Raw genomic sequence first — 23,216 nt, forward strand, 5'->3', positions numbered from 1 at the left:
ATGGAGCTTCTCCACCGCAACCTGACGGGGGATGCCGGCTGGGTCAGCTGCGGGGCCCGCATCCTCGCCTTCGTGCAGTCTGGTCCTGCCTCAGGACACTGACCGCCGGGATCCGCTCTCTGCGCGCGGCGGGCTGTGGGTTTGGGACTTGACTTTCTTTCTCCGGGATGCGAACGAGGGCTATGACTAGCTCTCAAAGGAGAAGGCCGTAGCTACCTGGGATTCTGGCCACTACCCTAGACACATAGAGGCCCTGGAAATTAGGGACAAGTGGGGCGGGAACAGAGTCAGGCTGTGAAAGAAAGCTAGAACTGCCCCAAAGGGAAAGTTTGGGGTTGATGAATGGTCCATGGGGACATCTGGGAGCCAGCGAGGTCTTCGGAATGGAGAAGGGGCGTTGGAGGGGCTGCAACTTGGCCTGCACCGTCTGCAGGAAACTCCCTTTGGATCGCAAGGTCATATTTCTACCCCTTTTCCGACAGCATTGGCCTCAGAGCGGCCTGCGAAGAGGCACCATGTTCCCTTCCTCTGTCTGGCCGCCGGCAGTTTTGTGGGGGGGGGGGGGTTCAAAGGGACGGTTAAATGTCCAGGCTGGTACTTCAAGCGACCCACTAACGCAGATTCTATTCTGGGCACACGGAGGTCGCCCAGTCTTCAGCCCCCAGCTGGAGGAACCTCAGCTTTTCCCTCTAGGGAACAGAAGAATGAGAAAAGGCCGTTGCACAACCCAGCCTCAAAGCCCAAATTCCTGGTGTTTGAGGGCCCGATGAAGGGGAGTCAGGGAGGTTCCGGGTGCAGCTGGCGACAGCAGGCCACGGGCAGAGGCCGGAGCCGTTTTGCCTTTAGCCAGGGAGCTCCCAGACAGCCTGCCGGGCCCCTGCTCTGCACCCGCCCCGCCGGCTGAGCTGTGGCCGAGAGGCGGGCATGCCTTTGCCGGCGCTCCTGCGGGTTAATCAGTGTGGAGCAGCGGGGAAGTCTCGGGGACTGAAGTCGCTGGCTTGGGAAGCAGGCTGAAGATGACCTCTGACCTTGGGCAGGCCTGCGCCTGTTAGGGCGACCCCACAATGTGCAAGCTTGGTGTTCCCCCAAAAGAAAAATGATGCCTTTTGCCTGTACCCACTGGCCCACTTTCACAGCTCTCCCCCAGCACGATCAATTACTGAAGCTCATTGGCACACTTTTCTTGTCTCAAGGGAAAGAAGGCAGATTCCAATAAGTCTCCAGGTTGTGCTCCTGACTGGTGATTCAGTGCCCAGAGCTGGTGTGAGGAGACAAGTCAGGAGCAATCATTCGGGGAAAACCAAGCTGAGCATTTTCAGGGCTTTTATATCCCTGGGTTGGCAAGGATCTCAGGTCCAGGGGCCCAGGGACTGCTCCTAGATTCTCTCACCCCTCCTTCAGCGAGATGACTGGCTTGCTAAGTGGGGTCAGAGTTTGAACCAAAGGAGAAGATATTTACCCGGGTTCCATGCACAGGCCCGGTGATGGAGCTGCTACAGGAGCAGTTTAAGGTTGGTCCCAGTTGCCTGCCTGAAATCCAGCCTCTGAGACATTTGTTTGCATGCCTGTGGGTTTATAATGCACAAAAGATTGTCAGGACCTGGGGATAGAAGTGACCCAGGCCTCTTAAAGGGAGGGCTCGAGCAGCATTGTAGGTGTGGACAGAGTTCTTTAGGGAAACTCACACCCATTTCCCTCTGAAGCAAAAAAGTAAATTCTATTAGTTCCAACCAACCAGGACTTTTCCTGTGCCAGACATCCTGCCATGAGGAAATTTTAGAGCAAGGACACCCAGCACGCTGCCCTTCTGTAGGAATGCAAAGTTGGGCTTTCTTTCTTTCCTGATTTGTGCGGGAAGGAGCTTATTACCTTTGGGGACAGATGCTTTTTGGTTAGAAAGAATCGAAAATAAATAAAACCCTCTGGGAAAAGGTGAGTCTAAACCCCTACTTCCACCCCTCAGGCTTGGACCCAGAAAAGAAGGGAGAGTGAAAGGTGAAAATACCTAAGCTAGTTCAAGCCCGGGTTGGGGGTTGAGGGAGAGAGAAAGAGATCTTTGAGCATAGAGAACTGGAAAGTCTTTGAGATAGCAGAGGCCCACTTGGATTTGGCCTGTGGTTCAACAAGTTAAACAACTGCTTGTTCTGTGGGCTGGAGTGTCAAGACAGGCAGACGTCCTCATTGACAGAGAGCTTGCTGTGTTTGTCCAGCCTGAGACCTTTTCAATGACTGTTTGTCTTTCTAGGCCAAATTGAGGTTTGGGGCTGGGTGAATCGCCTCTGTTTGGCTGTTCCACTGCTTTCAGCTTTGCCTGACAGATGCAGAAGTCCCCAAGATGAGTTTAAGGTTTTAAGATGACCAAAGGCTGGGTAGCTCTATCCAAAAAGTGAATTTGATAAGGAATGCAAATATTTTGGGGGTGGGGGTGGGTTATTTCTAAGCTGCTTAACTAAAATATGTGGACAACCAGGACCAATTGATAGAAATAATCTCCCCCCCAACCCCAATCTGATGAATTTTATATTATTCACTTTCAAAAACCAACTGCGATGGCTTCCAGATGGGTGAGGGGGCGGAAGCCATGTGAGGGTTAGGGATTCCACACCACTTTGGGCACAACAGGAGCTACATGCCTGCAAAGAAATTCCTCTCCTATCAGTTCCAACACTTACAACTCAATTTTTAACCTGCTAACCTCCCAGAGGACACCCAGCCCTCCTTCTCACTAAACTCAATTAATTAATGAACTTAAAATGATGGGGGCTTCTCAGATAAAAATGTTTAAATTCTGGAGTGAGAGACGTTTGAACACTGACTGACTGAAAGTGTGCTTAACTCTACCTGTAAGGGAGATCCACAAATAAGTTACGGATAAAAATCTAGTTGGGAAGTGATGATTTTTAATATTTTTTTATCACCCAGGACATATTATTTTGCAGTAAATATGGGTAGTTCCCAGCAGAATTCTCTTCTTTCACTTCCAAATTTGAAAATAGTCAAAGAAAACACTGAAAAGGTCTTCAGACCAACACTTTCTTTCACTCATACATTCAGGCCACACAATCTTGCCATACGAGCATGTAGGAAATCGTTTAACTAGTGACTGTCTCTCTTTTCTTCCCAAACAGGCTCAAAGTCAGAAAATGAGATACAAGACTTCTTTGGTGATGAGGAAACGAATGCGGCTTTACCGAAACGCCCTGAAAGAGTCAAGTAAGTTAATATCCTCTTTTGAATATTGGTTTGCGGAAGTTATTTTTGAAGTAGGAAGTTATTTTCGTATGTTTTTTTGGTCTTTTGGTTATGTTGGTTGTGAGTTTGGGGGTGTTTCTTGAATTCCAATGAAACTTAGAACAACACCTTGGTGTTTGATGCATTTGCACACAAATCAGCGACACAACATCCCACCAGCAGCCAGCTAAGCCCCCTCAATGTCTACTCATCTGGACGTTCTAGAATTAATATTTGACGACTCTCTCATTGAAACAACCACCCCTGACCTTCTGCAGTTCCACTGTCACATTATTCTATGACATATTCATCTTGAATTCATTTCCGGACGATTTGATTGGAATGAGGTTTGACATGTATTGGCTTCCATGAAAGGAGCAGACTTTGATCTTGGTGATGGGGTTTACATGATATGCATCAACTTTACCAGGGACACCAGCCTTCCGCAATGTGGCAACCACGATGTTCCCACAATGTGGTGTCTGAACAGGGAGTGACTGACAGCCGCTCTGTCAGGAATACCTTCATTGTGAAGAATTTAATTTAATATTCCATTTAGAATAAGCATATGATTTAGGGTTGGGTGTTTCCCCTTTCAGGCATCTAGTTTCCCTCATTTCAACTACACCACCAGCTGACGGTTGCCTCCAAGGTATTCCCTTGTTGGTAGGAAATGCAACCTTCTTAATAAAAGTTAAATGGACAACTTAGGAAATGACTCTCTCCTATTATTTTGGGATGATTTGATGGCAAATTCCCTAGAGGGATGTGGTTATTATGTAAATTCCGTTGTTTTAATTCCTCAGTGCTGTTCTGGAAGATCCTTTAACAATGTTTCCTAATCATTTGTCAAATGATGGTTTGCTGGGAAATTAAATTTTATCCAAGCATATTTTCTTTCATACGTACTTCCATTAATGATGATTAAAGCCCAAACTTCCATAGAAGAGGGGAGGAATATCTTCCTTTATCTTCAAAATCCTGACAGATCCCTTCTCCTTTGTACAATGTGGGCATGGACCTGTGGAAGGCTCCTGGGGCTTAAGTTGTTATTTTTTTCTCCCGCAAGACTAGAGACAACCTCTCACTGTAGGAATCTTGAATTCTGTCTGCGAGTAGCCTACGAAGGGATTTGCCCCCTTGTTTTGGATGGTACCCTCACCAGAAACAGGGAAGAAAGGATTGAACAAGTGACTGCAGACCTAGATACACAATATTCATGCAACAAGGTTTGTGCTTGGCCAGGCTTTGTACAGTGGCCCTCAGCTTCTGAGATCCTGGCTCAGGCATAAGCTGCAACAGATAATCATCATTTAGCATTGTTGAAAAGATGAAAATGGAAAAAATATCCCAGCTATTGATCTGAAATCTCCCTCATTGTTTTCTTTCCAAAGAAGGGAAGTCAGACATTCTCTCACTTAAGCCAGTGATGTGAGGAGCTATAACAGATGGTAGGACCACCAAAATATATTTCTATACAGCAGGACTAGGAAATTACTTTAGTTTATGATGTTGCTTTGTCACAGCTGAGGTAAACAAAGGTGCTTAGGGCATGATTCTGAGGTCTGGAGGGTTGTTTGGAGTCTGGTGGTGGAACTTGCTCCAAATAGGCCCCCATGAAAACCCCCAGTGGTTCTTGAAACTCTGCTGAAGATCTCTGAGCTCCAAATGTGTCTCTTTTTTTCTGCAAATCAAGCAGAAATGTGGACTCAACAATGCCATAACCCCCAGCATGGTTAGGAATAGAATGGTTCAGCCAAACATTTGGTATTGGGGGTAAGTGTGGTGAGATAACTTTTGAAAGAAAAATTTTGAGCACCACTGAGGGACACCACTACTTAGCCTGCCCAATGAATAGTCAATGAAACCTGGAATCCTTGCTACCTGGGCACTGGAAGACTCAAAGGAATGGCCCTGAAAACTAAAATATGCCTCACTGACGTCAGTGCCCCATCTGTCATCTGTGATAAGCTGGATACTGCTTTGGGGCTTATTTCAGAGATACGCCTTGAAGACCCTTATGTAATCACCCAAAGTTCCCTGTTTATAAATATTAGTGAGTAAAATGGCTTTTTTTTTCTCCCTATCTCTGTCCCTGAGGAAATGTCCCTCTGGGAGAATGCTTGGTTCCATTGCTGTGTTCAGCCAACCAAGGTGTGAACCACGTGGCTCTAAGGCACTTGCAAAGATTAGGCAACCTTAGTGACCTTAGGTCAACTGACCCCTGACTATTCAAGAAGCATCTCCCCAGGATGGGTCCAGATGTTTTCAGTGCTTCAAAAGAAGTCTGCATCTGGGAAGGAGCTCCATGGGGCCAGGTTACTGTCGGTGAATTTGGCTGAATCAGATGTATCTGCCCTTTCACTGTTGGCACAAAAAGCCATACACATGTTCAAAGCTTTTCAAGGGTAAACTTATCAAGAGAGACTGTGTAGTGCAGTAACAGTCTATTGTATATAACCTCTGCTTCTTATCCCTGGAGTCTGTGGAATCAGTGCTTAGAATTCGGGGTGGGGGGGTCCCACGAATTTGGATGGGAAAAAATGCATCTTTATTTTCGCCACCTTCTAATGGAATGTTATAGCTTTCTTCTATTATGAGTGTGGGCAAAAGGCACGGGATTATTAAAGTTCACTAGCTTCACCAGGTTTCAAAAGGGTCCACAACCTAAAACAACTTGAATACTCCTGTTCTGTACTGTTATTCAAAGCTTTTGATGCGGGTGTGGTCACGGTGTATATATTAAGTGGTTCGTTTTTGTGCAAATCAGAGTTTTAATGGAAGCCAAAGTAGATGGTTAGTTTGACAAACATCCTGAACAGTAGGTTGTAGATTGCCAACTTTCGGATGGGAAAGAAAATATTTTCACTGTTGGACTACTGCATCAGTGCCCCCGCACTTAGGCCTCAGTGCTGCAGGAGGAGCTGACTAAGGTCTGTGTTGATGAATGGTTAGGAGAAAGTGCTGGGCAAGGGGTCCCAAAGAGGAATATACTGGTTTGGTTTTTTGTTTTGGTTTTTGTTGTTTTCAGAACCCTTCATGGGTTTGCCTAGACAACTGTATCATTCAAGAGACACCTGTGTGGTGAGAAGCCTTGAAACCAGCGCTTTGAGGAAGGGAAAACAGGACAGGAAAACAGAGAGGAGGCACCTGTGGGCAAAGGGGATAAATCCCAGAAAGCGAGAGTGTGGGAGAGGGTGAAAGCCAGGAAAGGAGACAAATCCTCCAAGTCTAGTCTCAACACTGCTGTGTGGAAGCCCTTGGTTTCCAGAGCAGAAGGGCTTCAGCTGTCAAATGCTCTCCTTCAACTTTTTTTTTTTTTTTTTTTTTATGCTAACTCAGCATCTATTGGTAGCTTGCTTAAGCTCTTCCGGTCGCCGGAGGAGCAAAAAGACCTGGACTTGTCAAAGCCGAGGAAAATTGTTGTGGAAGTTAATCCCTCGCTAAATTGCGGCCCTGAGCCAGGAACAATGCATTAAATGAAGAAAGGCTCAAAGAATCTGCCAACCATTATAAATAAGTTAATTATTTTTAAAAATTTAAAAGAAACCCTTATTTACTGACCAGGAAATGTTTAAGAATAGTTCTGGGTGCTGGAGATGGCTGGGGCAGCTCAATCAACTTCATCAGAGTTCCTTGTAATCTGTCCAAACTTCTCACCTCTGCTAGGGGAGCGGGGTCTTTTGCTCAATCCGTCAAACTTCTCTTAAAAACCCAAGGCTTTCACTGCTTTGAGGGCGCTGTCTATGGCTGCCCAGGAGCCCTGAGAGAACTTAGGTTGGCATTTTCGGCTACTGAGTGCAACGCAGGCTTGAGGGCCAGCAGCACTTTAAATCGCCGGGCGATGCAGCCGGCCCTAGCCGGTCGGCACAAACAAAGGACACTCCCCCCTGTTTATGCCACACTCGGCTGGTCCAGAACTGAAGGTTTCTTCCACCGGACGATCCCCACCCCAAGAGAGCGGAACCCGCAGCCCGGGAGGGCATCCCGCGAGAGGAGGCCGTGGCCCGAGGTCGCTCTCACAGCCTGGGCCGGGAAAGGTGGCCTCGGCTCTAGGCAAGCGAGTAGAGACAAGAGACTCCGGCCGCGGGCAACAAGTGGCCAGAGGGAGCTCAAAAGTGGAAACGATTCTTAAGTTCCCTTTCCCAAAGGCTCCGCCCGGCGGCAGGGTACAGAGCTCAGGACCGCAATTTGACAGTGGGAGAGAGACCTGGGGTGAGGACCCGCTTCTCCTCGCTGCGCTCCCCTCGCCTTTATTTCTCTGGCCCGTCGCCCGCGGGTCGGTGTGATTTGCGGCGGGAAGAATTCTTAGGCCCTCTTGGGCGGGCGGTGTGGGTTCGAAGCCAGCCTCTCCCAGGTCATCACCGTCTCCGGCCCCGTCCTGGGGCTCGGCTCAGGGCCAGATTCTTGGGTCCGCCAGTCTCTGGGCGCTCCAGGCACCCGGGAGGAGGGGCCGGCAAGGCTAAGTGGGAAGAATGGAGTGGGGAGAAGACAGAGGGGGAGGGGAGAAGAAAGGATCCAAGTAGGAAGGCGAAGTGTGGTCAGGGGGTTCGTGGAACTGAGAGCGAGAGCTAGAGAAAGAGCGAGAGCGAGAAAGCTGAGCGACGCGAGAAAATTTGGAAAAGCGAGAAAACAAAATTAGGCGCAAGGGCTGTTAGCCTAGGATCTGCCCCGCTCCCGGCCTCCTAGTCTGCAGCCGCCTTTCCTCCCTGGATCCCGGCCCTCGCCTCCTCCCGACTCCCGGGACAAGCTGCCGAAGCAGGCCGCAGCCCCGCGCTCCGGGTGCTGCCCATCGGCCCGGCAGGGCTGGGGGGTCCCGTCTGCCCGGAAGGACATTACGTGCAGCGCAACGCCCCCTCCCCAAAGCCGTGGGGAATGGAGGCATAACCCAGCCCCGCTCACTTCCAAGAGCGGCGAGGCAGAGCAGATCTGCCCAGCTTTCGGGGAGAGAAGGGGGAGGGGGCTCACGAGTAGAGAAAAGAATCCGTGCCCGGGTCAGAGCGCATGTGCAGTAGAAGCGCGAGCTGGGGGGTGGGGAGGGGAGCGGGAGCAGTTGTGACTCTGCGTGTGTGTGTGTGTGTGTGTGTGTGAGTGTGTGTGTGTCCCCGTGCTGAGGGACCTGTCATCGCTGACGTCGGACCGGGACGCGGGCCAATGGGCGACCTAGGCGATTGTTCCTCTCGGCGGGCCCGGGCCACGGCCCCGAATCTCTATTCACTTCCTCACGCGCCCCGCTGCTGCCTCTGTAGTGTACAGGATTTCAAGTAGGCATTAAAGACTGATAGAGAGGGAGAAAAAAAAGTCACAACCCAAAACTTGATGGGGGGGAACTTTGCAGAAGTTGTCTATGGCTGTTCTTACCCCTCCCCGCTGTCAGGTGACGGTGGCGTGAGCGCCCCGACCTAAGGAGCTCCGGGGAGTCCCGGCCGGGATGCAGCAGGCCTCCCTCTCCCAGCCGAGCTGGGCGCTGAAATTCGTACATATGGCCGGAGCTCTTGGGCACCACCACCACCTACAACATCACCGCTTCCCCCACCTCCACTCCCCCGCAGGGCTCCGCGGCCCCGAGGGCCCGGGGGAGTTGGCCGCCAAAGCGCGCTCGGAGCGCCAGTCGGACCCCTTTGGAGCAGAGCCCAGGGACACCCAGCAACCCACAGCCTCAGCATGGCGCACCCCACTGCCCCTTCCACCCACCCCGCCGCCACCATCACTCTCCTGCTCATGAAGCGACAGGGGGCTCTATCGAACAGCCACCCAGCCGGACCGCGGTGGAGGCGCTTGGCCTCGCGTTGTCCACCCGGATCGCTGCCGCCGCAGTCTGGCTTTCGGTGCCGGCGTTGACCGCCGAGGCCGTGGTGTGGCTGGGCTGGGCCTGCCCCCTGGGGCCGGGTAGGACGCTCAGCCCTCGCCACCCGTTCTCACTCGCGCTATTTGTCTCAACAACAGGTAGCAGCTCCGGACACCATGGCCCCCAGCTCGCTGCCGCCTCCAGCCCCTCGGTGTTACCGGGCTTTCACGAGCAGCCTCCCCAGGTCTCCCCTAGCTGCACTTTGAACGGACTCCTGCGTCTGGGGCTCCCCGGAGACATGTACGCACGGCCCGAACCCTTCCCGCCGGGACCTGTGGCCCGCAGCGACGCCCTGGCAGCTGCCGCAGCCCTGCACAACTACGGGGGCATGAACCTGACCATGAACCTCGCCGCACCCCACGGTCCCGGCGCCTTCTTCCGCTACATGCGCCAGCCCATCAAACAGGAGCTCATCTGCAAGTGGCTGGCGGCCGACGGCCCCGCACCCCCGCGCCTCTGCTCCAAAACTTTCAGCAACATGCACGAGCTGGTCACGCACGTCACCGTGGAGCACGTCGGAGGCCCTGAGCAGAGTAACCACATCTGCTTCTGGGAGGAGTGTCCGCGCCAGGGCAAGCCCTTTAAAGCCAAATACAAACTTGTAAATCACATCCGCGTGCACACGGGCGAGAAGCCCTTCCCTTGTCCTTTCCCGGGGTGTGGGAAAGTCTTTGCTAGATCAGAAAATCTCAAAATACACAAAAGAACTCACACAGGTCAGTATTCGCCACTGTCTGTCTCGTTCGGACCCTCTGGGGAGGCAGGGGGCCTCTTCCGGGCCCTCGGAGCTGGATTTCCTCAAGTTCCACCTGGGCGGAGAGGGGGGATATTTTGGTGTTTCCATGAGCCAAGTTCATAAAATATTAATTATGCCCTTCAATTAGAATCACAGAAGTTTCCTGAGGCTGTGTGTGGGAAGGATAGTATGAGATTTCTGCTCTGGGGGTTGTGAAGGGGATGCTCGGGTTTCTGTGTGTGCAAATGTGTGGTCCCTGCTTAACGGAGTTTGATTTTAAGGTATTTTAAAGGGCACTGTTCCCCAAAGTTGTAAAGACATAGGAACAATTTAATTTTTCCCTGTCCCTTTGGAATTGTGTGAGGTGCACTCTTCCAATAGTCAGCCTGACAACCTGACTGCCACTTGAAGTGAGAGTGCACCAGGCCCTTAGTGACTTCTTTAGTATTTGAGGGTCTCATGGGCTAATTTTGCCCCTGTTTTGGAGCCTTGGTGACCCACACTCGGGACGTTTCACAAACCCTCCCTTTTGCTTTAGCAGAGACCCAAGGAGACTCATTCACCTTAAATGTCATTTACTGAGCTGTTAAGTGAAATGGGGACATGTGTCAACCACATCTGTTAGTTCTAGTTAACAGAAAGAAAATGAGCCCTCTCAAAAGCCTGCGAAGTTGAACTCCTCTGGCCAGAAGCATCTCTAATTAATGCAATTGCAAGGAGAAAGTTTTCACACTTCCCAGAACAGCCTGTGAAGTTACATTAATTAGTTTAGCAGCCGGATGTTTGTACTCTTCTTAGCTAGGGTTTTCTTGCCCTCACTTCCTCAAAGTTTAAGAAGTCAACATCTCCCCTCTTCCATTTTGGGTGCGGGAGAAGGGGACCGATGGGAGAGACAGAGAGGATGAAATAAGTTCCAGCTTGGTGCCCCACTTCTACTCCCTGGCACTCTGCCTTATGCACCTCTATTCTTGGTGAAAACATCAGCAATTATTAGAGTCAAAGAACTCACCCAGGTTGGCACTACACGGGAAAGAAGCTTGCTAAATCCCACCTTCTCCCCCCAAACCCTGCAGTCTTGGGGAAGGTCCCTGGCCAGGAGATTGGCACACTCGGAGGCCAGATTAAAGTCCACTTTTAAGTCTCCTACTTTATTTCGGAAATGTATAGTTTTTCTGAGCTGTTTCCGGGATCCCCCCCCCAACCTCTCGCAAGCATTTGTCCCCCCACTCCTCCCTCCCTCCGATTTTTATCCAGGGGAAGAAGGAGAGAAGTGAGACCCAGATCGCCGCCCTCAGGCTCCCTATTCATTGAGCTGGCGGCCCGCACCACGAAGGTAGACTCGAAGTCCTGAGCCAGAGTAGGAACTCATTTTTAATGACAGGGGGGTTTTAAACAAACTTTTACTGCTCTTTGCCGGCCTACTGTTTGAAGTCCGTGAAGCAGAAAATGGTTAAATTCTCAGTGCAATCGACCTACAGCAGAGAATCAAGTTCAGTGCGCCCGAGCTGGCTCAGGTTTGCGTCTATTCAGAACAGAATTCTAAGTGCATCCTTTCCCTTTCCACTGGCAAACCTGATTCAGTATCACCGGAGTTAAAAAAAAAAAAAATCTACAGAGCCTCTCCTGCTCTGGCGTTTCCCTCAAACCCTCCTCCTAAGTAATGAAAAGAGGAGAAAACAACAACAACAACAACAAAATGTTTCTCAAATGGCAATAGACCTCACTACAAATTATTCATGAAGACGGTTCTCGATTCAACAGGAAAATAATTGCCTTTTCAAATATTAATGGCGTTTCATTTCCTCGAGTCGCGGAAGTGGCGAATAGGCTGCTTTCTCAGGAGTTGAGATTTTCCGGGATCTGACTCCCGGGCCTGGCTTCGGAGGCAGCGGCTCCGATCCCACTCCGAAAGCTTTCGCTTTGCGGCGGTCACAGAAATCCCGGAACAATGGTGCCGCCGCGAGGGAGACGCGGGCCCGCCGCCCATCCCGGGACCCCTGTGTTGGGGGCTCGCCCCACTCTCCCAGGCAGTCGGTAGAGGGAGGGAGGGCTGGGATCCGAGGCAGAGGAGAAGAGACCGCGCCGGGGCGGAATGCTCGCGCAGCCCGGCCCAGCCACAAGTGCGAGAAAATGGCGCGAGTCGAACCGCCCCGCCACTGCCAACTTTGTCGGGCGGGCCTGGTGCCGGACCGGGGCAGAGACCTCTCGCGGCTGCTGAGGCTCTAGGAGGAGACCCCGGGCCTTGCAGGACTCAGCCTCAGGCCCAGGCTACTCAGGGCGGGCTGCGGGGTCCCGGCCCAACCCTGCTTCTCCACATCCATCCACCCCCCCACCTAGGGCTCAGCGCCCAGATCTGGTGGGAGGGAGAGGGCGGGAGGCTGCGTGTTGGGTGGGGCGGGGGGGTGTGCAGAGTTAGGCGAGGAGTCCGGGGCTCCTCCTGCTGCTGGGGAGAGGCCGGGAGGGCGCGGGGGCGCGGCCTCACCTGGCCTCCCAGGGGCCTTGGAACTTCCAGGCTGCCCATATCACCTTCAGTGCCCTGCTTTTTTCGCCTCAGTACCTCGTCTGGGACAAAATCATTGTTTCTGTTTTACATGAATGTCCAACAAGGCGGTCGGTCACAAGATGGGATAAGTGTGTGTGTGTGGGGGGGAATACTTGGGGGGTGGCAATCAACCTCAAATTCTATTTCTCCTCTGTTGTCTTAGCAGATCTTGCTTTCTTTTTGCAGGTCCTGAATTACATGGTTCTTGTAAGTGATTTTAGAAAGAAAAGACAGAAGGAAGGGAGGAAGAAAAGTTTTAGTTTTGCAGATGCTAACAGGGATGAGGGGAGAAAACGAGGGGCACATAGGGACATAGGGTTTATTCTGCATCTTTCTATTTTTCTAAATAAAACTGTACCGGTGTGCCGAGAAACGGCAGATGCCAGCACTGTCCAGTGTTCCACTGTACTAACAATACTCCTGCAGCGGGAGGACGCAGCGGCCGCGCAGTGCAGGAGCCCTGGGCTTCTAACCCGCTGCCGTGTGGAGGCGAGGGTTGTGCGTAAACCTCTGACTCTGCCTAAGCCTCAACAGGACTCGGGAGTAGGGGCTTTGTTTATTCAAACCTGCCCCAAAGCACCCATCTTTCCTGGAAGCGGCGGGAGAAGCAACCACAAAGGCAACATTCCACCAGCCGGGCATCTCTCCCTCCTTCGCCAGACGCTTGGTAGTCTCTCCCTCAACCCAGGGCGCCCGGCAGCATCCATTTGTTGCAGCTCCCGGACATTTCTTTCTCTCCTTCCTTTAGCATCTGCAGCTCCAGAGGAACCTGGGCTTCCGGGTTCTTGGGGTCCTTTCCTCCCCCACACGCTAGCAAATCCAGCCGGCGGTGAGCTCCCGGATTGGGACTCTGTCCTCGGCCAATATTTCCACCCTAGCGCGCGCTCGCGCCTTCCCGCGGCTCTACAGGGCATCACACCACTGATCAGAGCCCCTCCCGGGCCTACCCCGGCTGCCCGCTTGCCCTCCGGTCCGCGGAGCCAGGCCTCGCCTGATCGCAGCAGCTGCGCTCATCCTGAAGCCACCGCGACCACGGGTGCGATCGCGGGAATGGCCCCGGATCCCTCTTGGCCCGGGCAGAACCTGCCTTGCCGGTTTCTCGGCTCAGGCTGGGGAGGCCGGACCGTGGGCCATGGGTGGTCTAGGGAGGCCGCTCGACCTCTCACAGTCAGCTCGGACTGGGAGAGCAGGCTCTCCGCGGCGGAGTCTCCGGGAAGCCGCTGGAGCAGCGTAATAAAACATTATTGCCGGCGCGAGTATCTGGAGGGATCCCGGATGGTTTAGGCAAGATTTGAAGAATGCTACGAAATGTTTGCCCTCAGGGGGTAGAAGGGAAGGGGGAGGGGCTCCATTCCCCGTAAAAATCGCGTCTGAAGTGAATTGCTCGGAGTACCTTTCCCTGCAGCACGAATCCACGTTATACACATGCCGTGTGCATCGGCTGCGCATCCTTAAATTATTCCATCGCTTTGGCGTTTGCACAAAACCTACTTTAAGAAACAATTTGGGCCAGGATGTGTTTGGGGTGGACCGCTGGGCGGGGAGTGGGGAGCAAAGACATTTGGCTGGAACAGCAATTTTGAGCAGATGCGAGCTCCTCAGTCAACTCTATTCTCCGGGCAAAGGTGCTTCTGGCTCCAGGTGGAGAAAATCTGGAGGAAAACAATCGGAGTGGATCAGGATTTTCCAGGAAGGAAACTCGACTAAGATGGAGTCTTTGTTGCTCCTGCTCCGTCCCCTCCCCCAGGTCCCGGCGGGAGAAGGGGAGGGGGGGAGGCGTGCAGGAGGGAGCTCAGGGGGCGCGCTCTGAGCGGCGAAAGGGGGTGCCAGGCTTGCGACGCCAGGGAAAGAGGTTTCTGAATTTTTTGGTGGCTCTCTTCCCAAAAATGGCAGAGAAATTGGGGTAGGGTAGTGAGGCCGAGCCGGGGCCACAGCCCACGCGCACTAATGTCTCTGCGTTGCCTCCACCAGGGGAGAAGCCGTTCAGGTGCGAGTTCGAGGGCTGCGAGCGGCGCTTCGCCAACAGCAGCGACCGCAAGAAGCACTCGCACGTGCACACGAGTGACAAGCCCTACACGTGCAAAGTGCGCGGCTGCGACAAGTGCTACACGCACCCCAGCTCGCTGCGTAAGCACATGAAGGTGCACGGGCGCTCGCCGCCGCCGCCCAGCTCTGGCTACGACTCGGCCACACCGTCTGCCCTCGTGTCGCCCTCGTCGGACTTCGGCCGCGAGCCCCCGGTGGCCTCCTCGGCGGCGGTGGCGGCGCGTAGCGCCGACCTGAGCGAATGGTACGTGTGTCAGGGCGCGGGCCCCGCCCCCGCTGCCCCCGCTGCGTCCCCAAGCCCCGCGCCGCCACCTGGCCCCGCCGCCGCCGCCGCCGCCGCCGCCTTCGGTACCAGGGTTGCTGCTGTGGTTGCTGCTTCCGCGTACCCTGACTGCCAGGTCTAGGCCGGGTTATTGAGGCTTGAAGAGAGAGTGAGGAAGGAAGCAGGGAAGGCAGGAAGGGAGGAAGGTCACCACTAATAGTTGTTAGAGCTCAATGAATATGCTGATATAATGTCCATTGTCTTAAAATATCAATATGGTACCCATGCGGATTCTACAGTCACATCCAGCACCCACCCACCACCCCCACCCCGAGACGCCCTCATAACTGGGTAGCTTGAAACCAGGGTTGGGGTAAAGAAAATAAAAGAGACAGGCAGAAGGTAAACAAGAAAACATATTAGGAGAGTTTCTGTGCAATCTTGGCAACTGCAGTCGGCAAAAGTAACACCACAAAGTCCCTGTGTGGTTCACAGAATGGGAAATGTTTTCCTCGAGGCCTGGGCCGCCCCGACGGCCACCCCTACTCCGTTCCCAGCTCCCAGTCGGAGCCTCCTCGGAAGTTCCTGTGGCGGGAAGGTGGCAGAGGGAATTCCTGAGCCGTTGTCTTCCGTCCTCTTTCCTTCCTCTTTTGCCTCCCTACACTTCCCCTCCCCCAGCTATTTAAATCCCAGATGCAAAATTTTCCAACTGCTTCTATAAAGGAGATGATAGGGAAGAGAGGGGAGGTTCAGCATCTTCCCTAGGGATTTTATGCCCCTCCCCCAGAGACTGGCCCAAGCACACAGAGACATCTGTCTGCCTGTCTGTCTGCTCTGTATGCATTATATACTCGGGGTAAGAGGGGAGTCCAAACAACAGGAATTACAGACAAAAGAGCTGTAAAGGGGCTTTAGGATTCAATGCTCTGAGGCCTCCTCAGACCAATCACCCTCCTCACACCCCACAATTGTTGAGGAGCTGCCTGTGGAATCTTTTGGGTGCTTGGCATTGAGGGTGCAGAATGGGCCAATGATGTCACTGAGGCCAGGCCTCCACAGCAAAGGGATCCAGCTTAGGCTACAGTGTCTGGACGAATCACATCAATTCTGTGATGGTCTTTGTCAAAAATCACACAATGTTGGTCTTAGTTTTAAAAAGGCCGGGGGGAAGGGAACAAGAGATGAACTGCAATAATAAATGTTTTAAAGGCAAACACCCAATGGGTCTAGATTGAATGTGTATTTGATATGCTGGGTACCAAATCCCCTGAAAAGGAACCAGATGTTGGAGGCAGGGAAGAGAAAAAGTCTGTGCAATTGTTGCCAAGGGGGGAAAAATTCAGGGCCTGGTTCCCAGTCTGTCACCCTCTGCAGGGAGAATGGTGCTGCTCCAAATTCTTGCTAAGATTTGGGGTTGGGGGGGGGGACGTGAATAAAACGGAGGGGGAGAAAGTTTTGGTAGACCCATCCCACTCCCCTGAGAATTTGGAGATAAGTAGGGGTGTGGTACTCCTACCTAGGTGGAGCCCCCAAAGAGCTCAATTTAAAAAGCTGAGCCCAGCAAACAAGCCCTGATTCTGCCACTCTGCTGGATTTTCTTCTGTTCTTTCCCCTTCAGACACCATTCGAAGATTCTCACTCCTGCCCCGTGGCCGCACACTTCCATCAGATAAATAACGTCCTAACTGGAGAGGGACTGTTTTCATTACTCCTAATAAAAACCAGAATCTTCCAAATACATCCTTAGTGAATCCGTCCTTGTGGAAGGGTGTCTGCAATCCCCTTCCCGCCCTGCCGCCACTACAATAGGGCCCAGAGGCCTCCTAGCCAAGGGCCCGCGGTCGGCAGCAAACAACTCTTTCCCATCGGGAAACACCCGCCCCACCGCCAAGGTGCAGAGGGCATCTGGGGAACTTGCTTCTTCTGAAGATGTTAAAAAATTTCCCCCTCTCCAAAGAGGACTCCTTTCTTTCTCTTCTATTTCTAGGCCCCATTTTGCCTCCCACCCCCATCCAAAATAATGAAATAAAATAAAAATGCGTGGTCGGTCACTAATCGCCTTTAATTTTTCATTTGCTTGTTACAGATGTCCTCCGCGTTGCTCGCAAGGTAATCTCGCCCTGCGCAGCTGAGCGCCCGCATCTTGCGCCTGCGACATCAAAGGGCCCGCGCACAAAGCAATGTTTCTTCGCCACGGTGCATCTTCATGGTAAGTTAGGATTTCTATGGCAATGGGCAAGTCGCACTGAAATCCTGAAAGGCCGAGCCTGGAGCCCGTCCAGGCTTTTCATTAAGGACATAATATTTACGTCTAACAGGCCTTTTTTCTTGTGTATACAAGTATATATTTTTGTTTGACGCGGACTAAATCATTTTCATTTAATTTCCGGTAAACAAAACCCACGCGAATGGGCACTTGTTCCCGATCATAATAAAAATGGATAATAATGTGAGGGAAGAAAAGGGCCGCTTGAATCGCCGCTCAGCTCCCTTTGTTTCTGCTTTCTGCGGTGATCAGAGGGCGCATTTGGGTTTGATGGCGAGTTTCTAAAGGCGAGGAAATGGTTTGTAAGAGGGGAAAGAAAAGGAGAAAGGTCTAATCAAGCTCGGGTTGTTCAAAGAGTCGGGTTTTGGGGTTGAAAGTGTGAGTTTGACGGTGCATCAGCATGCCGCGTTAGGCTCGCCATGGAAATGCGCGCGGGGAGCGGCCGCTTCAAAGGCGGCACACTTCACTGCAGACACTCTATTAAGATACATTTGCGCTGACCTTTGCTTTCACGCCATTTAATACTGTCACTGTGCTCTCCAGTATATACTTCCTCCTTAGGACCTGCCTCGCCAGCGTTTAGGGGTTCACCTGGCACTCCGATGGGGGCGGGGGCGGGGCGCTTTGGCAGCAGGGAAGCTTTCAGGAAAGGGAGGAGCCAGACTCGTGCATCTTGACTGCGCCCTAAAGAGGCTCCAGGGTCAGAAGTAAATAACTTTAGGACGAGCTCAGAAGCTTAACAAATGAGCATCCCCAGCTCGGTTTTGTGCCAAGTGCCTCTCAGCATCTTGAGCATGTTGGAGGCCTGAATTTCAATGGGACTTGGAGGAAGGAAAGGAGCCACCCTGGATGAGTCTGGGGAGTTCAGACTGTGCCTTTGGGACATTTTCACTCTGGCCCCCAGCCCAGCCCATTCTGCCTCTCTATCCCGGAAGTTTCTCACAGACCCCCAAACTTGTTTCTCCGCAGGGTGGGGTGTATGGTAACCCTCAGGCCTGCGCTGGCCCTGGGCAGAGACTCAAGAGCCCAAGGCCAAGGGGATAGGGAAGATGGCAGGAAAGTTAGAAGTCCATGTTCCCTTAATTGTCTTGTTGTTTATTTTATCCAAGTACCCCAGTGAATAGGGGAAAAATAAACACGGTGGAAAAAAAATCAAACAGTGGAGTCTTCTTTAGTGCCAGTCCTTGTGGTTGAATAAAAAGGATGGTCCGCTTTCTATTGAGCTGAGAAATCTTTGAAGTGGGAGTTATTATCTGAGACATTCCTGCTTGTCGTCCTAACAACGCTGATGAAACGTAAAAGGTTCTTTGTCAGCGATTTGTTCTCCTCTCTGTCAAACTCCCTCTGCCCCGTTAGTTTCAAACCGTTTCTAAAGAGATAAAATCTAACTTTTTTTTTTTAAATACATGCACACTACACTAACTGATAACTTAGGGCCAAGTCCTGCTACGGGAAAAACAAAAGCAATGCAGAGACATCAGGTCCAGAGCCTGCGGAGGTGTGCAGATGTTGAGGGGCCCTTTGCCCAGGCTCTGGGACAGGAGGGAAAAAATGCAGAGACAGCGCAGGCAGAGGGTGTACACCCTAAGCCTACACTGTATGTCTGCTTCTCTCTTCTCTGGTCTGCACTCAATTAGTCCAAGTCAGGTCACCTAGAGACCCCTCAAGCTCCCAATATTCTTGCTCCGAATCCTTGGAACCAAAGCTGCAGCCAAGCAATTGTTACTATTTCCTGCTCCTTCGAAGACAATCTCTGCTAAAAATAGACCCATTGTGTGTTTCTTCCCACTAGCAGCAATCAGCAAGCTCTTTCTGCCATTAATAGAAAGGAGAGTGGCTTGAGGGAGACAGACATTTTTATAATTTCCTGTTTTCTTCAGAATCTTGGCAGTTGGAGTTCAGAAGGTCCACGACCCCAAAGTGCATGCAAACGCCCCCCTCCCATCCACATGTGCAGTTCTTCATTTCATATTGTGCCCGAGAAAGAAACTTTCACCCGTCCAGCTTTCCCCAAACCTTCTGATGTAGTTTTAAAGGTGGTTTAAATAAACAAGGATGTTCCAGCCTCCCCACCCCGTGTGTGCTGACTAAATGATTTGTAAAGAAGTTTCCCCAAGCTGTAACCCATGCTGTTATTATAGTTGCTACAAAATGTTGTCTCTTATATTGATTTTTATTTGTTTACTGGAGGTCCCCATATGTTTGTTTATATTGCTAATTTATGGGACAATGTAATGATTGCAATGAATGTGAATTATACAGACAGGCAAATGTTTTGTAATCATAATTCACGCACGCAAGAACGCCTGACTGAAATCTTAGACTATTTGGTACCCTCTCTAGCCACACTGTTTGTGATTTATCACCTGTCCCCTTAGCATCCTTAAATTATGAACTAACTTGAAAGAAAAAAAAAGTTGTCATGTATTTGACTGAAAGTGATTGTTGAATGAAAACATAGTTGAAAGCTGTGGTTTAATTTCGCTGTAAATATGTAAAAGTGAATTAAAATCTGTGATTCCTTTTCCCTCCAAAGGCTTTTGTGTACATGGAGCTCCGTCTTGCTATTTTCTTTGGAAATAAACGATGTGATGTTCCCCTTCCCCTTTTGAATCCGAGTGTCCTGTTACTGCTTCATCATCTTGGGAGAGATTTGGGGCCCTTCCGCAGCATCCTGCCTTCCCTCGGGGCTTCGCAGAGACAACTCTAAAGCCTAGTTGTGCGGGGCAACAAAAACACAGGGACCCACCTAAGCAGCCTTCGTAGAGAAGACTTCTCTCGCTCCCAATTTCACCCCAATGACACTGGCACTCATTAACCGGTTTCCATTGCGGAAGAGAAAAACGTAAAACCATGCTCGCAGTGTCTTCCGAGAAAGGCTGCCTTCCGCGGCACCGCGCACCCTCTCACAAACCACCTCTGACTTCCCAGAGAAATGTCTGCTAGCTGGCGGGAATAAAACAAAGAAAAAGAGAGGGCGGGCTGGCTCCAAGCCTTCCCTAAGCCCTGATGGGGTACCTCGGGCACAGTTGCCCGCAGGAGTCTTCCCAGCTGGACGCTCCTCTCTCTGGGAGTAGCGGATGCTCAGACCTCTCGACTCCCTACTCCCTGCAGAGAGCTGCGAAGGGCCAAGCCCTAAGACTGTGCGGCTACAGCCCACAGGACTCTTCTCTGAGCCCCGATTGGGAGACTGGGCTCTTCAGTGAGTTTTAGCATCTGACGCAGAAGCTCTCTTATCCGGCCCGGCCACTGGAGAAATTATTTCAGATGTATCAGAAGCACCTGAACCACCAGAGCCTTGCTCCACCCTCCCTTGTGGTCACTGAGTCTCCGGGCGCTCGCGTGCCGGGCTCCCTTGCTCCTACTGCGCAGGCGCCGCATGCGCCTGGCCGGAAGAGGGAGAAGTTGGGTCTCCAGGGCCTGGCTGGGGCTTGGGGTGCTCTGAGTGGGAAGACGACGGCTCTTGGGGTCTGGATGCTAGGTTCCCTTCGAGAACACCTGGGAGAACCAGCTTGTAGGGCAAGGGCGGCAGGCCTGCAGAGAAGGTTGCGGGAGGGACCTCAGCGCGCAAAGGTGCCAGGGCGACGCGGGGGTGTGAAAAGAGCGGCCCCGAGGGGACGCCCACTGGAACCGCCGCGACGCGTCCGAGTCGGTGGGCGCCGCGAGGGAGGAGGTCCTTGGCCATTAGTCCTGGGATGAGCGCCCCCTCCCGTCCCTCTCGCCAAAGGGTCCCCCTCCTCGGGGTCCGGGACCAGTTAGAGGAGCCTCTCCTGCTGTTTGGGTCCCCCCGCCCGGCCTCTGTGGGAGAGTGCACTCAGTAAAGCCCTTTCACTGGCGGAATCCTTGTGGTGGGAGCAGGTGGGGATGAGAAGGGCCCCGGGCACCCCGGGCCAGGGCTCTTCCAGGCTCGTCGACGGATCCCGCTGCCTCCCGCCCGCACGGCCGCCCCAGGAAACGTCTGCCAGAGGAAACGTCCGCGCCTCCAGCTGCGCCTTCGCACCCCGCCTGGGACCGCGCTGTGCCGCAGGGGCACCGGGGAGTCGCGGCCCAACGGTCCCCGAGAGCCGAGAGGAGAGAGTGAGGAGGGCCGCTGCCCTGTGAGCCTCCCAAGTTCGAGTTCGAGCCGAGGAATCACGGGATGAGGAGAGGAAAGGGGAAGTGCGCTGGGACACCTGCGCGCCGCTGCCCCTAAGAGTTCTCGGGCTTCTTTCGAAAAGTTATGTTTGGCAGAAAGTTGAATGGTGTGACCTTTGGCAGAGGGGTGAAGTCACTCTTGCCCGAGTGCCCATGGCTAGCTCACCCTAGAGAAAACCTCAAGTGTCCTTTGAAGAAGTTACCCACCTCCTATCCCGCAGTGGCAGTCCCGAGGGAAGTTTGGGGGCGCCTTAGCCTGCTAATGATTTCCGGTGAGCCTCTCCACTAGCTTCTTCGAAAGCGAGCATTTGGTAGAAAGTGCGGGTGTGATGGGAATATTGGCTGGGCTTGTCCACCTGTGGCCCTGTGCCCCTGGATGAGGGATGAAACCTCCCTGTGCTTCAGTTTCCTCATCTGCCAAAAGAGAATTTCAAAGAATCGTCTCCACAAGTGTGTCTTGAGCAAGAAATAGGATAATCCTTGAAACCATCCAGAATTACCCGTTAAGTGCTTGCTGTTAATGTTGTTGTTATTATTACTCACAAGACTCCATCTTTCAGACACGTCCCCTAGCTCCTCCCTGAATCAGATTTCCAGACCCTCCTAGAAAGCGTGGCACCCAGGGGCCTCAAACTCCAGATCAGGGTGTGCCTCGGCAGGCAGCACCTAGGCTAGCTGAGGGTCCTGAAACAGCATGAGTTTATGTTCTCTGAGAGTTCCAGATGCTGGTGCAGTGGGGCACTGAGGCAGAGACGCCATTTGTTTTTGAAAGGCTCAAGAAACATGAGAGGGAATCGAGTTTATTTCGGTGCAGAATGAAGCAGGAGAAACCCGATCATCATAATGTCACCCCCATGACTTGTTAAGACACTGACACTGCAGACGGCCCAGATGTTGATTTATTTTTACCATAAGTCTCTGAGGTTACTCTGAGTCCGGTGTTGGTTTTGGGCTTTTCAAGACCCAGGTGTAAAGGGAGGGAATATGCAAGTGGGGAGCAAAGGTGGGCAACCCAGGGCAGAGCGGTTTGGGGCAAAAGTCACACAAAAACACATTCTTTCCAGTAAGGCATCAGAACCTTTTTTTTTTTTTTCTTCATAATCATAGTTTTTCCATACTGAATCTCCATTGTGGGAAAATTAATAAGATCTTAGTCACCAAGTGACTGAGAATCCCACAGTAACATGTTCTACTTGTCACCAACTTCCTGTCTGGGCATCAGGACACCATTGCCTTTTTAGCCAGATATCTTCAATGAGGAAAAATGCCTGAGAGTTTTCTAGGAACATTATCAAGTTCAGAGCCCAAAACCATTTAAGAAAAAGAGAAACTCAGTAGGCAACTAAGAGAGGTCCTGACGTTTGCCTCTGAATCTTCCAGTGGCTTTGCAAACATCCAAAACAGCTGTGTAGAAAAAAATTACTTCAGGCTGCAAGTTGATAAAATGTAAGTAGGACCAGGGAGATGAACTTGAAGCTTGTCTTGCATTTTTGGCTTCTTTAGATCCAGTATAGACTCTGTGTGAGCCAGCATGCAGGGCAAGAGTATTCATCAATTCAAAACAAGTCAACCAGGGCTGTGCATGGTTCGGAACCTCAATAATAAATGGGCAGCCTTGAGAAATGTCTGCAGAGAAAAGAAACCAAAATTGGGTAAATTTCTATGCTTTTGGCTGTGCCATGCATTTGTGGAATGATGGTGAAAAGAAGAGGGAAAACCCACCCACAATATGATCAGATGATTCATACAGAAAATCAGGATGACCCAGTTTTCTCTTGTCTGTGACTGACGGCTGGCCCATGCAAGATCAGATTAGCCAGATGAGGATAATGTTCTTTGCCAGACCTGGGGAGAAACTGCAGACAGCTCATGGTCCTTGGCTTGTGCCACTGCACGGTCTTGCTCGGGGTTCAACGGAGGCATCTAGCCTTTGAACTCATCAATGTATTCGTTAAGTGTTAAAAAGCATCTTAGTGAAGTGTTTTGCCTGAAATGTGCATATTTCTAAGTCATGAAAAATAGGCATCTGACCCCAAAAGATTTGCTTATTTATTTTCTCTGAAAGAAGTGAGAAGAATTGCCTGATGCACATATACAATTCTCAATCACGCTGCAGCCACTTTTACCTGAGAAAATGTGTTTCAAACCTGC

At 51.8% G+C, this 23,216-nt stretch overlaps 1 protein-coding gene across 1 annotated transcript in view; it reads left to right on the forward strand.

The window, feature by feature from the left end:
- Positions 1-338: 338 nt before the first annotated feature.
- The window catches only part of LOC132365114 (uncharacterized), a 34,975-nt gene continuing 12,097 nt past the window's right edge, over positions 339-23,216 (forward strand). Inside the window, 8 exon segments of the mRNA XM_059921811.1 lie at positions 339-551; positions 554-751; positions 3,129-3,213; positions 9,178-9,795; positions 14,329-14,801; positions 15,161-15,263; positions 16,752-16,874; positions 20,790-21,028. Coding sequence (XP_059777794.1) covers positions 339-551; positions 554-751; positions 3,129-3,213; positions 9,178-9,795; positions 14,329-14,801; positions 15,161-15,263; positions 16,752-16,874; positions 20,790-21,028 — 2,052 coding nt within the window.

This window comes from Balaenoptera ricei, chromosome 4, assembly GCF_028023285.1.
Source record: "Balaenoptera ricei isolate mBalRic1 chromosome 4, mBalRic1.hap2, whole genome shotgun sequence".
In the NCBI taxonomy this organism is placed as follows: domain Eukaryota; kingdom Metazoa; phylum Chordata; class Mammalia; order Artiodactyla; family Balaenopteridae; genus Balaenoptera; species Balaenoptera ricei.